The 13,644-nt window shown below is 36.0% G+C and overlaps 2 protein-coding genes across 7 annotated transcripts in view; one reads left to right on the top strand and one right to left on the bottom strand.

The window, feature by feature from the left end:
* LOC106084304 (afadin) overlaps nt 1-1,044 on the top strand; it is a 192,147-nt gene extending 191,103 nt beyond the window's left edge. For all 6 annotated transcript variants that reach the window (XM_013247877.2, XM_013247876.2, XM_013247874.2 and 3 more), the window contains one exon: nt 70-1,044. In XM_013247877.2, the coding sequence (XP_013103331.2) occupies nt 70-259 (190 nt within the window). In that variant the 3' untranslated portion in view covers nt 260-1,044. The remainder of the gene's footprint in view (nt 1-69) is intronic.
* Nucleotides 1,045-11,649: 10,605 nt separating this feature from the next.
* LOC106084306 (geranylgeranyl transferase type-2 subunit alpha) lies at nt 11,650-13,512 on the bottom strand. The gene is made up of 2 exons (XM_013247882.2): nt 11,887-13,512; nt 11,650-11,819 (listed from the first exon to the last, which is right to left on the bottom strand). The coding sequence occupies exon 1, from the start codon at nt 13,401-13,403 to the stop codon at nt 11,919-11,921; it is 1,485 nt and encodes a 494-aa protein (XP_013103336.2). The 5' UTR covers nt 13,404-13,512; the 3' UTR covers nt 11,650-11,819; nt 11,887-11,918.
* Between the last annotated feature and the right edge of the window lie 132 nt (nt 13,513-13,644).

Here is a 13,644-nt window from a genome sequence, read left to right as displayed (position 1 = left end):
TATTAGCTATAAATTCTAAGGGAAAAAAGAAACTAAATCATAATCATTTTTGCTATATGATGTTTACAGAGATCCACGTACTAGACGCTTGGCAGAGAAACAACAACAGCAGCAACAACGCAATACAGAAGCTGTACCCGAAAAACTCTCTTTTAAGGAGAAAATGAAAATGTTTGCATTGGAATCGGGCGAGGATAATACACCAAAAGACAAATTAAAAATATCAAGGGCACAAAGGGACATTGATGCAGTGCATTGAGGAAGGCAATGGAGTTGAAGAACCCATAAACGTTGGGTTACCATGTATACACAAACACACAGAAACAGAGACAGAGACATAAAAGAAAGAATTCGTTGCATATATTAACAAGTTAAAAAAAAAAAAAACAATTAAATTTGAAGAAATTTTAAAAACAATGCATCATCAATGCAAAAATAGAGCATCTCTTAATATTTTGTTAAAAAAGAATTTAAAAAAAAAAATAACTACAAAAGAGGAAACATTAACGAATTTGCTTCAAAAGGCAATAATAATAATAATAATACATAAATAATTATTGAATACGTTTTATTTTCGTTTCTTTTTATTATTATCATTATTATTATATTATTTTTATGTAACTTTTAAACGACATTTAATTAGCTTTAAGACTTGAAAAGAGATGAAGCAAGAAGTACGGCAAGAAGTGTATAAAACCCTTAAGTGTTTACCTTAAAGAAATCTTATATTAATATAATTATAATTATTATAACTATCATTACTACATATATACATGTGTATAATTAAAACCCAACTATTTGAGAATTGTTAGAAATTGTGACAAATAGTACACGTTCTTTTTGAATTATTAAAAACTCTGCATTTTTCTTTTACTCCTGTTTTGTTTCTTTTTCTCTTTGGAGAGAGAGAGAAACCCTAACGAAAAACCCCCACAACATTATAGGCTTTTAAGTTTATGCGTAAATCTGTAAATCATTGATTTTTTTCTTTAAATAAAAAGAAGTATATTTATGTAAAGACAAAATTTACAATACAAAACCAAACGATAACACCACAATTCAATTTCAAATAAGATAAGTAAAACAAATATAAATGTATTTACATTAAAACTAACACCACCAATCCTTAAATTAAAACACTCACTAGTTATATAGAACATTGAAAAATCAGTCCATTACTAAAATTTTAACTTATGGTCCAATAATAACCTTAAAATTTACTAAAACCACCACCACCTTTGTTGTATGAAAAACAACCCTGCACACATAGCTTTAGCTTTTGAGATATATTTTTCTAAACACTTTTGAAGTACGAATGCTTGCTAACAAAATATGTATATAGTTGTTTTTTTTTTTCAATAACTGTCATCTACTGTTTTTTAAACAATTAAAGTAATTCGCACCTTAACAGACCTTGTAAAATAACTTTTACTACAAATTGATACATTAAGACTATATTCAGATTTTTTATACCCACCACCCTAGGATAGCGGTATATTTTTTAAGTCATTCCGTTTGCAACTACAAAGTATATATATTTCGGATCGTCGCAAAATTCTAAGACGATTCAACGATGTCCGTGTGTCTGTCCGTCCTTCTGTTGCATTCACTCCACAGCCTTCAAAAATTTAGATAATAATCTGAAATTTGGCACAGATACGTCTTTTTGATGCACGCTGGTCAAGTTCTTGAACGGGCCAAATCGGACCATATTTGGATATAGCTGCTATATAGACCGATCTGCCGATAAAGGGTCTATTGCCCATAAACGCTTTATTTTTTATCCAATTTCACTGTAATTTGAAACAGTGAGTAGCTAAAGGCCTCCCGACATCTGACCCAATAATGGTCCAGATCGGACTATATTAAGATAAAGCTGCCCTAGAGACCGATCTACCGATTAAGGGTCTGAATACCATAAAAGCTTTATTTATTACCCGATTTCGCTGAAATTCGAAACAGCGTGTTAATTTAGGCCTTCCAATATCTGATCTAAATATGGTTCAGATCGGACTATATTTAGATATAGCTGCCATATAGACCGATCTGCCGATAAAGGGTCTAATGCCCATAAATGCTTTATTTTTTATCCAATTTCACTGTAATTTGAAACAGTGAGTAGCTAAAGGCCTCCCGACATCTGACCCAATAATGGTCCAGATCGGACTATATTAAGATAAAGCTGCCCTAGAGACCGATCTACCGATTAAGGATCTGAATCCCATAAAAGCTTTATTTATTACCCGATTTTGCTTAAATTCGAAACAGCGTGTTAATTTAGGCCTTCCAATATCTGATCTAAATATGGTTCAGATCGGACTATATTTAGATATAGCTGCCATATAGACCGATCTGCCGATTAAGGGTCTAAAGCCCATAAAAGCTTTATTTATTACCCGATTTCGATGAAATTCGAAATAGTGGGTTAATTTAGGCCTCCCAATATCTGACCTAAATATGGTTCAGATAGGGCTATATCTAGATATAGCTGCCACATAGACCAATCGGGCCTAAAGCCCAAAAAAGCTTTACTTTTTAATCGATTTTGCTGAAATTTGAAACAGTGAGTAGTTTTTGGTCTCCCGATAGCTGACCAAAATATGGATTAAATCAGACTATATTCAGATATAGCTGTCATATAGACCGATCTGCCGATTAAGGGTCTAAAGCCCAAGCTTAAAGCTTTATTTATTACCCGATTTCGCTGAAATTCGAAATAGTGGGTTAATTTAGGCCTCCCAATATCTGATCTAAATATAGTTCAGATCGGACTATATCTAGATATAGCTGCCATATAGACCGATCTGCCGATAAAGGGCCTGATACCCATAAAAGCTTTATTTATTATCCTGAAATTTGAAACTGTAAGTAGTTTTAGGTGTCCCGACATCCGTTCCAAATATGGTTCGGATCGGACTATATTTAAATATAGCTGGCATACAGACCGATCTCCTGATAAAGAGTATGAAGTCCATAAAATCTTTATTTTTAATCCGATTTCCTTGAAATTTGAAACAGTAAATAGTTTTAGACCACCTACCATCTGACCCAAATATGAAAAATATCGGACTTTATTTAGATATAGCTGTCATATAGACCGATATGACGATTAAGGGTCTGAAGCTTATAGAAGCTTTATTTATTACACGATTTTGTTGAAATTTCAAATACAAAATTCAACAGTGACTTCTATTTATTAAACCACTCAATGTCCGTTCCGAATTTGGGTGCATAAGTTGTCCAATTTTCATCGAATTATGACAAAAGGGGGTTTACATATATATACCCGAGGTGGTGGGTATCCAAAGTTCGGCCCGGCTGAACTTAATGCCCTTTTACTTATTTTTTTTTTATTAATTTTTATTTTTTTCTATAGTTCTTTTGTTTTCTCATTGCGTGACATGTGCGACAAGTAATGTGGCGTCCAGTATTTTATTATGATGTATTGTGTGATACAATGTATCATTGTATCAGTAACAACATATGATCAAAGAGAAACCTTTCTTAACTGCACGACAATGGTGGCAGTAATTCGTGCAGGCTAGCTATTTTTTTTGGATCCTTCTGGCTAATGAGTGTGACTATACAGTAGACTTGCCAAAACCACCAGCCCTTAAGGGGTCGATTATGGATGGCAACTCAACTATAGTTGTGTTGCCAGAAGATAAAATCATGAAATACAAATCAATCCCATGACAGCCGGTTGTACGTACCGGATTGACCCGATGGAATCCTTCATCGGCAAGGGCTGCCGTCTCGGTGTACAACACACTGCTACAACAACAACAACATGAAATACAAATAGGTATAAAGTTGAAAATTTTTGTCAGTTTCCAATGAAATATCAAAGTTTTTAACGTTCAGCTACTAAGTTAATTGTAAAATATTATGCAATTTAATGCAGAAATGAACATTACTATAACAAATTTGCCCGTTGGCAACACAACTGAAGTTGGGTTGCAATCCATAATCGACCTATAAGTTACAATGTTTTAATAGTTCTAGCCCTAAATTCTGCCGACCGGTAATTCGGCCTCAGTTTTCACTATATTTGTATACCCTCTACCATAGGATGGGGGTACACTAATTTCGTCATTGCGTTTTTATCACCTCGAAATATTCGTCGAAGACTCCCTATATATATTAAGTCGATGTAGCCCCGTCAGTCCGCCTGTCTGCCCGTCTGCTGAAACAATGCTAACTTTCAAAGGAGTTTCTACAACAACAATTTTATGTTGTTGTTGTAGATGTGTATTGTACACTGAGGCGACAGCCCTTACCTCAGTGTTCAACACTTCAATAAAGAAAAATAATCCACAATGAGACGAGATTTGGGTAAGTATTCAAATGGAGAGGGTAGCTGACACGCTGTTACCAAATTCACAGTGGTATATCTGTCAAACTAGAAACTAGACAGCTATATGATATTTGTTTTATTGACATCTCCTTTAATTCTTTAAAAGACAACCAAAGCATTTGCTACTGAACATTGACAAAAAAATTATTCGTGATGGAGTTCAAGCGCAATAGTGTGTGTACTTGGCTGGATTGTTGTTGGCGAACCCAATCATTTCAAATTGAACAAAATGTTTGTGTATCGAACTATAAATTGTTATAGTGATACTGGTTGTGTAGCTTAACGACAAAGTGCTGTTCCAAAAAATAAAAAAAAACTGCAACAAGAAATGTAATGGTTCGGTGAATGAAGTCTCGAATTCAACGAAATCCACGCCATAATTGCAATCAAATGGCTAAAGATCTGAAAATAGTCCGGGAAAGGATGCAACATATATGCAGCTCAAGGTAGTCTTACATGCTCCAAAAGTCACACGATCTTACACAAAAGAAAAAAGAGTGATTCGAGAGAGCATGCATGAATGTTGTGAATTTCATGACCTGGTGTTCTCTGCACCTTCTAGAATGCAATGGTGTTTTCAGAATTTCGCAGTTCGAAAACCTAAGGAAGTTACGACAATTTTAAACTCACAAAGATGATTTATCCATTTTTTGGATATCATTTATGTGATTTTGAGTTTGTTTTTTGAGCAAACAGCACAGAAGTAGCGGTAATCCTCGTTTTTTGCCATAAACTTCAAAGCTGCATATTCAACTCAAAAAATATTTTCGCATCAAAAATTTAAAATTTTGGCAAGGTTACCCCCTTTGCAAAAAAAAAATGCCAAAAAAAAAATAAAATGTTAAATTTTATGGAATTAAGTTTAATTAAAGATTCGTCTTTGAATTTCCAACTGCGGAATGCTTTAAAATTTTTGAAATTCGAAAAAATTATGGAACTACAGCGTTTTCGATCTGAAAAATGGTCTTAGGCATTTTAGGCCAAAAATAAATTGATTTATGAAATTTTTTTAAAGAAAACTTTGAAGTATTATATCATCCGGCACCATTACTTAAAGAGATTTTCTTTGCGAATCCAATGGTGTTTTCAGAATTTCGCAGTTCGAAACCCTAAGAAGTTACGACAATGTCAAACTCACATAGATGATTTATCCATTTTTTGGATATCATTTATGTGATTTTGAGCTTGTTTTTTGAGCAAACCACATAGGAGTTGCGCTAATCCTCGTTTTTTGCCATAAACTCCAAAGCTGCATATTCAACTCAGAAATTTTTTTCGCATCAAAAATTTAACATTTTGGCAAGGTTACCCCCTTTGCTAAAAAAATGCAAAAAAAAATAAAATATTTAATTTTATGGAATTTAGTTTATTTAACGATTCGTCTTTGAATTTCGAACTGCGGAATGCTTTAAAATTTTCGAAATTCGAAAAAATGATGGAGCTACGGAGTTTTCGACCTTAAAAATGGCCTTAGACATTTTAGGCCAAAAATAGATTTTTTAGAATTTTTCAAAGAAAACTTGGAAGTATTGCTTTATCCGGCACAATTACTTAAGAGATTTTCTTCACGAATCCAATAGTGTTTTCATAATTTCGAAGTTAAAAAACACGCCAATTTCAAACCCACATCGATGATTTATCCATTTTTATACCTACCACCGAAGGATGGGGGTATACTCATTTTGTCATTCCGTTTGCAACACATCAAAATATCCATTTCCGACCCTATACAGTATATATATTCTTGATCAGCGTAAACATCTAAGACGATCTAGCCATATCCGTCCGTCTGTCTGTTGAAATCACGATACAGTCTTTAAAAAAAGAGAGATATTGAGCTAAAACTTTGCACAGATTCTTTTTTTTTTTTGTCCATAAGTTCGAAGATGGGCTAAATCGGACTATATCTTGATATTGCCCCCATATAGACCGATCCGCCGATTTAGGGTCTTAAGCTCATAAAAGCCACATTTATTATCCGATTTTGCTGAAATTTGGGACAGTGAATTGGTTTAGGCTAGTCCTTCTATAATTTGGCCTAGATCGGTCTAGATTTAGATATAGCTGCCATATAGACCGATCCGCCAATTTAGGGTCTTAGGCCTATAAACCCATATTTATTATCCAATTTTGCTGAAATTTGGGACAGTGGGTTGTGTTAGTCTCTTTGACATCCTTCGTCAATTTGGCCCAGATCGGTCTAGATTTGGATATAGCTTTAATATAGACCGATCTGTCGATTTAAGGTCTTGGGCCCATAAAAAGCGCATTTATTGTCCGATTTCAGCGAAATTTGGGACAGTGAGTTGCGTTAGGCCCTTCAACCTTCTTTTGTAATTTGGCTCAGACCGGAACAGATTTGGATGTAGCTGCCGTATAGACCTATCTCTCTATATAATGTTTAGGGCCCATAAAAAGCGCATTTATTGTCCGATTTCGCCCAAATTTGAGATAGTGAGTTGCATTAGGCTCCTTAACATCTTTCTGCAATTTGGCCCAGGTCCGTCCAGATTTGGATATAGCTGCGATGTAGACCGATCTCTTGATTTATGGTTTTGCGTCCATAAAAGGCGTATTTATTGTCCGATTTCGCCAAAAATTTGGGACATTGAGTTGTGTTAGGCCTTTCGAAAGCCCTCTTCGATTTGGCCCAGATCGGTACAGATTTGGACATAGCTGCCATATAGAGCGATCTCTCGATTTTAAGTCTTGGCCCCATGAAAAGCACATTTATTATCCGATTTCGCTGAAATTTGACACAGTGTCTTATGTTAAGCTTTTCAACATCCATGTCGTATATGGTTCAGATCGGTCTATATTTGGATATGGCTTCCAAAACAGACCAATATTTGGTTGTACAAAATTGAACAATGACTTGTACTTATTAGACCTCTCAATATCCATGTCGAATGTGGTGCAAACCGGACCATATCTCGATAAAGCTGCTATGGGGGCATAAATTATGCATTTTTCACCGGATTATGGCGAGAGGTGGTTTACATATATACCCGAGGTGGTGGGTATCCAAAATTCGACCCGGCCGAACTTTACGCCCTTTTACTTGTTTGGATATCATCAGTGGGAAGTTTTAGGTCTCCCGACATCCGTTCCAAATATGGTTCGGTTCTGACTATATTTAAATATAGCTGCCGTACGGACCGATCTCCCGATATAGGATCTGAAGCCCATAAATGCTTTATTTTTTAACCGATTTCGCTGAAATTTTAAACAGGGATTAGTTTCACGTTTCCCAACATCCGACTCAAATATGGTTCAGATCGAAATGTATTTAGATGTGGCTGCCATATAGACCGATATGCCGATTAAGGGTATGAAGCTCATGAAAGCTTTATTTATTACCCGATTCTGTTGAAATTTGAAATAAAAAATTCAACAGTGAATTAAATTTATAAGACTACTCATTGTCCGTGGCGAATTTGGATGCATAAGTTATCCACCGGATTGTGACGAAAGGGGTTTACATATATACCCGAGGTGGTGGTTACCTTTTTACTTTTTTTTAATTTTAGGTTAGATTAGGTTGAAAAGAGAGTGCAGATATTAATCTGCCCCATGCCTCTATGGACATACACCTAAGCCAGTAAAGGGCTTGTTGTGCGCTCTTAAAAACTATAAAGTAACATCTAAAAAGAAAATTTGAAGTTAGGAATTCCGTGCTACTTACAAAATCTTTAATTGTTTTCAATACCACTCCCCTAAGTTGGTTCATGTCTGATATTGTGTCTCCGCCTAAGGCCGGTATCTTTTAGACGCGAAAGCCGGGCAATGACAAAAGAAATGCTCCAATGTCTCATCAATTTTGAAATTTTCTAAAATTTCTAATGTTTTTCCAAAACATGGCCTTCAGACGTGGATATTCGAAGTAATGACACCAAACGGGTTCGTTCGTTAGGGAAATGTTTGTTTAAATACACTAATTTAAAAAGACATTTAATTATTTAATTAACCTTTTATCAGTGTATTTTGTTTTTAATTTAATTTGTTTATTAACATGATCTTAAACAAAAACTTAAATTAAATGTCTAAAATTCAAGTAAAAAAAATTTAAAAACCGTCCTTCTTCAAGTCGTTAAAACAATAAAAATATATTTAAAAAAAATCTATTTTGTTAGCTCGTTTTCCTTAGAAAAAGAAAACTAAACATAGTAAATAAATTAAAAAAAAAACATATATGCAAAGTTAAAAACAACAAAAAGACCAATTTTTCTTCAAAAAACATACAAAGTTCCCATCTGAAACTATAAAAATGTTGAAATAGTTGATAAAAAAAGATTAAAACAAAAAATAATTAAATCGACTTGTTGTATGTACATAAAACTAATACCAATAATCGTATTAATTAATTTAAGAACTGTACCACATGAAAAATCAAAACTATTTTAAATTAACAAAAAATTAATATTACTAACATAGAACACTTAAGCTTTAAATGCAAAGTGCAAGGGAAGGAAGAAAATATATTTTTTAGTCATTATTCCTTGAATAGAAGAGCCAGAGAACCACTAGAGAATTGAGTTACGAATGGACCAAGCAACAGTTTTCCTAAAACCAGACAAACAAACAAATGATTTAATCAATGAACGGGTTTAATATAGAAATACTTAAATTAATTACCAAAAAAAAAAGTGTAGATTTTAGGAAAAGTAAAACTAAAGACCAACGTTCAATTATTTTATTCGAGCCGAAACAAAAAAGATTTACTCCTGCATATATTTTTGAATCGTAAAAGTAAAAGTAAAATTACAAAAACACTATTTAAAAAAATCAAATTAACCTAAACATTCTTTAATAGAAATTGTTCCAAAAAAAAGATTTATTTATAAATGTTAGATGAAACTCATTCTAGAAAGAAAGCGATAAATAAAAATTAATAAAAAGTTTCTTCGATTTAAAGCGTAATGTATTCGCAAAGTCCTAATTTGGGTAATGTAGTTTTAATTTAAACTCCTATGGTTAAATGCTTCAATTATTTTTGGAAGTGTCATCACAAAATGTCAGCAAGTTCACACTAGTATATCTGTCAAACTAGAAATGACAGCTACAGGCTAGTTGTTATATGGCAGCTCATTATAAAAGTCATCGGCTATTGTTGTCGAACTTAAACATCTCAAAGTGAACAAAATGTTTGTGTATCGCACCATAAATCGTTATGATACTGATATGATATTCAATCCCATGGCAGCCAGTTCTATGTACAGGATGGACCAGATGAATTCTTTATCGGCAGAGCCGCCGCCTCAGTGTACGTGCTCGTCCTTTATTCACCATGAGGAGGCATATTCCGATGTGCCTTATCCTTTTGGTCGGTGCCGGGATTGAAAAAAAAAAAACCCGGACCCTGATTCTGTTCGGTTTGGCAGAACCGCCTCCATCATCGTTCGGTGTCGGTGAGGTGTATCCCGTGTATAGAGTGGGTATTTCTGGATTTACATCACTACGGGAGTATAGTCACACTGAATATGTTGTAAGGTGCTGTGCGAACATAGACAGTAGTGGGTCACAAGTGTCGTCGACTTCTGCGTCCCCCAGCCCCAATATGGCCAGTCCAGTGCCGAGAAGTTTATCCTTTTTGCAATTGAATTGCAACGGTCTCAGAGGCAAGATCGACGAGATAGTGTATTTTATGAGTCGGAAGATCATATTGGTTGCAACGATCCAGGAGACAACCAGACCAACAATGTGCTATGTAAGTATCGCTTAAGGAATGGAGGTGGTGGATTGGCCTTCGTGATACACCATTTCGTAAAGTATAGACCCATCTCGCCTAGTCAGGTCCGGTACTACCGAGATAGAGTTATACAACGTGTATATACCGCCGGTTGGTGGCTGTTAGCATGTCCGCCTATGACGCTGAACGCCTGGGTTCGAATCCTGGCGAGACCATCAGAAAAAATTTTCAGCGGTGGTTTTCCCCTCCTAATGCTGGCAACATTTGTGAGATACTATGCCATGTAAAACTTCTCTCCAAAGAGGTGTCGCACTGCGGCACGCCGTTCGGACTCGGCTATAAAAAGGAGGCGCCTTATCATTGAGCTTAAACTTGAATCGGTCAGCACTCATTGATTTGTGAGAAGTTTGCCCCTGTTCCTTAGTGGAATGTTCATGGGCAAAGTTTTTGCAAGTTTGCAGATGCAGCCGCCTTATCTCCAACACAGCAAGGATAGATGCCGATGAGCAAGGTGTAAGTCCCGATTGTGACCAGGGACCAGGGAATGGACCACAATACCGTCAGATTATATTCGTGCAGCTTGCAACTCAGTTTTTGTCCTATTCTGAGCAGTATTAAAGGCAAATGATGGTCACATAGAGCAAAATTGAATGGATTTCTGAAAACATTTTTTTTATTTCGTCCGAATGGCACTGATTGATATGTGAGAACTTTGTCCCTGTTCCTTATGGAATGTACATGGGAAAATTTCCATTTGCAACTTTATGCTCAGCAAAAGGAAACTCTCCAATGAGGCCCGGAAGAGTATAGTTTTGGCTACTTGATAGAGATGGGAAATCGGTCTGAATTTACATTGCTGGAGGAACTATGAGAGTGCTCAGAGAAAGGTTGAAAACTTTACTCGACTCTTGTTACATACTGATTTTGTAGAGACATCAGTGTAGAGATATCGCCGGGGCCCAGAGGCTTGAACAACTAGGTTCATTTATTATTATAGAAGTTTATCGGCTCGGAAAACACACCGAACTCTCCTCCTGGCTCTGCCACTCTCTGGATGCCCTTTAAATTGGAGTTCACCAACTTGACGCATACCTCTGAATCAGTCAACATGTCGTGACTAAAGTTGTGTCATCCCTTCTAACGGGGTTTGAGATTGATTTAACAGAAGACCACAGATTGATAAAACCGACTATGTCTGCGTGTCTAAGCATTTAACATTTGCCAGGTAAGAATCAACACTTATTGTGGTCGACGTACTTGCATGTGGTCAAAACAATTTCTGCCCTGTTTAGAACCCATCGCTGGATGAACGCCTCTCAACAGTAGTTGTTTAATGTGTTTACAAACTTTTTACGTTTGGTACTACTTGTTCCCAAAAGAATTTATATTAAATATCTTGTGAACGTTAAGGTTTTAATCAACCTAAAAAATGCTGTTCAATGGAAAATGTGGAATAAAGAATCAACACTTATTCAGGTAGACATACTTACATGTGGTCAAAGCTTTCCTTGACCTGTATCTTTGGGCGCATAGAGTCCATCGCTGGATGAACACCTCTTAACAGTAGTTGTTTAATGTGTTTACAAAGAATTTGAATAAAATATCTTGTGAACGTTCCCATAAACGTTTAAGGTTTTATTCAACCTAAAAAATGGTGTACAATGGAAAATGTGGAATAAATACACATCTAAGTCAAAAGAATTAAAGCGCTTATCTAAAATCATATAAATTGGGTATGATGCAGACTATAACATACTAATTGCTGATTATTATCTGAAACAAAAATTGTATTATTCAAACTTTGCCAATAATCGAGACCAAGAGATATATATATACCTACCGATTTAAGGAATTTTTCTCTTAGGTGGTTATTTAAATATCTTTGAAAGACTTCAAAGTGCCATAGCGTTGCTTCAATTCCTCAGAGAGTAGAATTTCATCGGCAATCACCAGATATTGTTTGTCTGCTAGGCATGATAGCTGCTGCTCTTGTGACAAATCGATTGTGCTTAACATATCCCTCTCAGTTTTGGACCATTGCCACAAAGTCTTTTGTAAAATCCATTTGGAAGCCAAATCCTTATAATAGTTCTCCCTAAGCTGATCGACTTTTTGCAATTTCTTCAAATACTCCAGGCTCTTGTCATGATACTGATGGCTATCAATGGATCTCATTAGGAGAGCCGATGTTAGCAGGCACCACTTGCTGTCGGGTTCATATTCTAAAAGGCTTTCACAAGATTCCAATTGTGTCTTAAGTTGCTCCAAAACATCTGGGGTATAATTGGTGGAGGCATCCAGTGGTAGGAAATAATAAATGTCATCTTTGTAGGTTTTAAGAGGCATTATGTGGGTTTTTAGAGAAGAGGATGAAAGTTCTAAATGTTGGTATAGTAAGGGATTTTCAATCTGGGAATGACTATAAAACATTGTATCAGAAGCTTGATTATTAAATGTCTCAAAATTTGTAATTTCCAGCTTATTGCCTTCTCCCTCGCCTATGAGGGTGACTTTTAAGTCCTGCTTTGTGGTGGGTTTGGTAAAAGACAAAACGCTTTTGTCTTTGCTGCTTCGGAAAGCACATACAGCCAATTCCGGTTGAGAGTAACCTAATAACCATCGCTGATAAAACCAAGCCGAACTATCGTAGGGATCGGTAAAGGCTGCTGTAAGTACCATTTCCAGTTCTTCCTTCAGCTTGTCCTCGCTCATGGGCCTTTTGGGTTTGGCATTACCCTCGTATGGATAGAGGGCTGGCAATAGTAGACTTCTATGATGCCACGAAGAATAGTTTGAGAAATTCACTTTAATTTTTTCCGTACAAAAGTCCAATTCCTCCTCCTTAGGCACCTGGGCTTTCTCCACTACATAGCGTTTGTAGTCCCAGGTGTGGAAATTCCTTTCGTCCATTTTCAAATACTTATTGCACAACATTACCTCACGCTGCCAATTGGCTTTGGGAGATTGTTCCAGCAGCCACATGCGATGATGCCAAATATTATAGCTTTTAGGATTGACCAGCAGACATTGTTCCGTAAGAGAAATTTCAGTGTCCAATACTCTAAGGATGCGTTCTTCTTGCGCCTCAGCGTCAACTGTGTCAGTTTGCTCTTCCTTGATCTGCTTTATCTTGGCCAGAATGCATTCTCGACGTATATTCCATAGCGTGGACACATCGGGATTTCGTTGAAGTATGGGGGTAGTGTAGGCCAACATTTCATCATCGTATTCATGGTTCTGCCTCTTGCTATAGATTTTGGTGGTGGCTGCTTTGTAGGCTTTCACTTTTAGCGCTTGCTCCTTTTTCTTGCGTTCCCTTTCCTCCTCGGTGGTGCGTACCTTCAAGCGACCATGCATTTTCTTATGGATTTTTAAACAATTCTAATTTTTATCAAAATGCAACTTGCTAACTTGCTTTATGCGAACTGTTGACCAGTGGCTGGTTGATGACAAATGCCAAAGACATTCAGCTGATTGCCTTAAAAGAGCGACAGCTGATTAATGTTGCAGTTATAGCAGTTTTTTACTAAGAGCGGCAACACTGTATTCTGTAAAGTCTAGACAGCAACCAGCAACCAATGGCTAAGGTTAAAAAAAA

Source organism: Stomoxys calcitrans, chromosome 2 (genome assembly GCF_963082655.1).
Source record: "Stomoxys calcitrans chromosome 2, idStoCalc2.1, whole genome shotgun sequence".
NCBI lineage: Eukaryota > Metazoa > Arthropoda > Insecta > Diptera > Muscidae > Stomoxys > Stomoxys calcitrans.
This window is presented reverse-complemented; position numbering and strand designations above follow the sequence as displayed.

Bases quoted from the DNA above. Each gene is read 5' to 3' on its own strand.
- LOC106084306 (XM_013247882.2), bottom strand. From the start codon at position 13,403: ATGCATGGTCGCTTGAAGGTACGCACCACCGAGGAGGAAAGGGAACGC.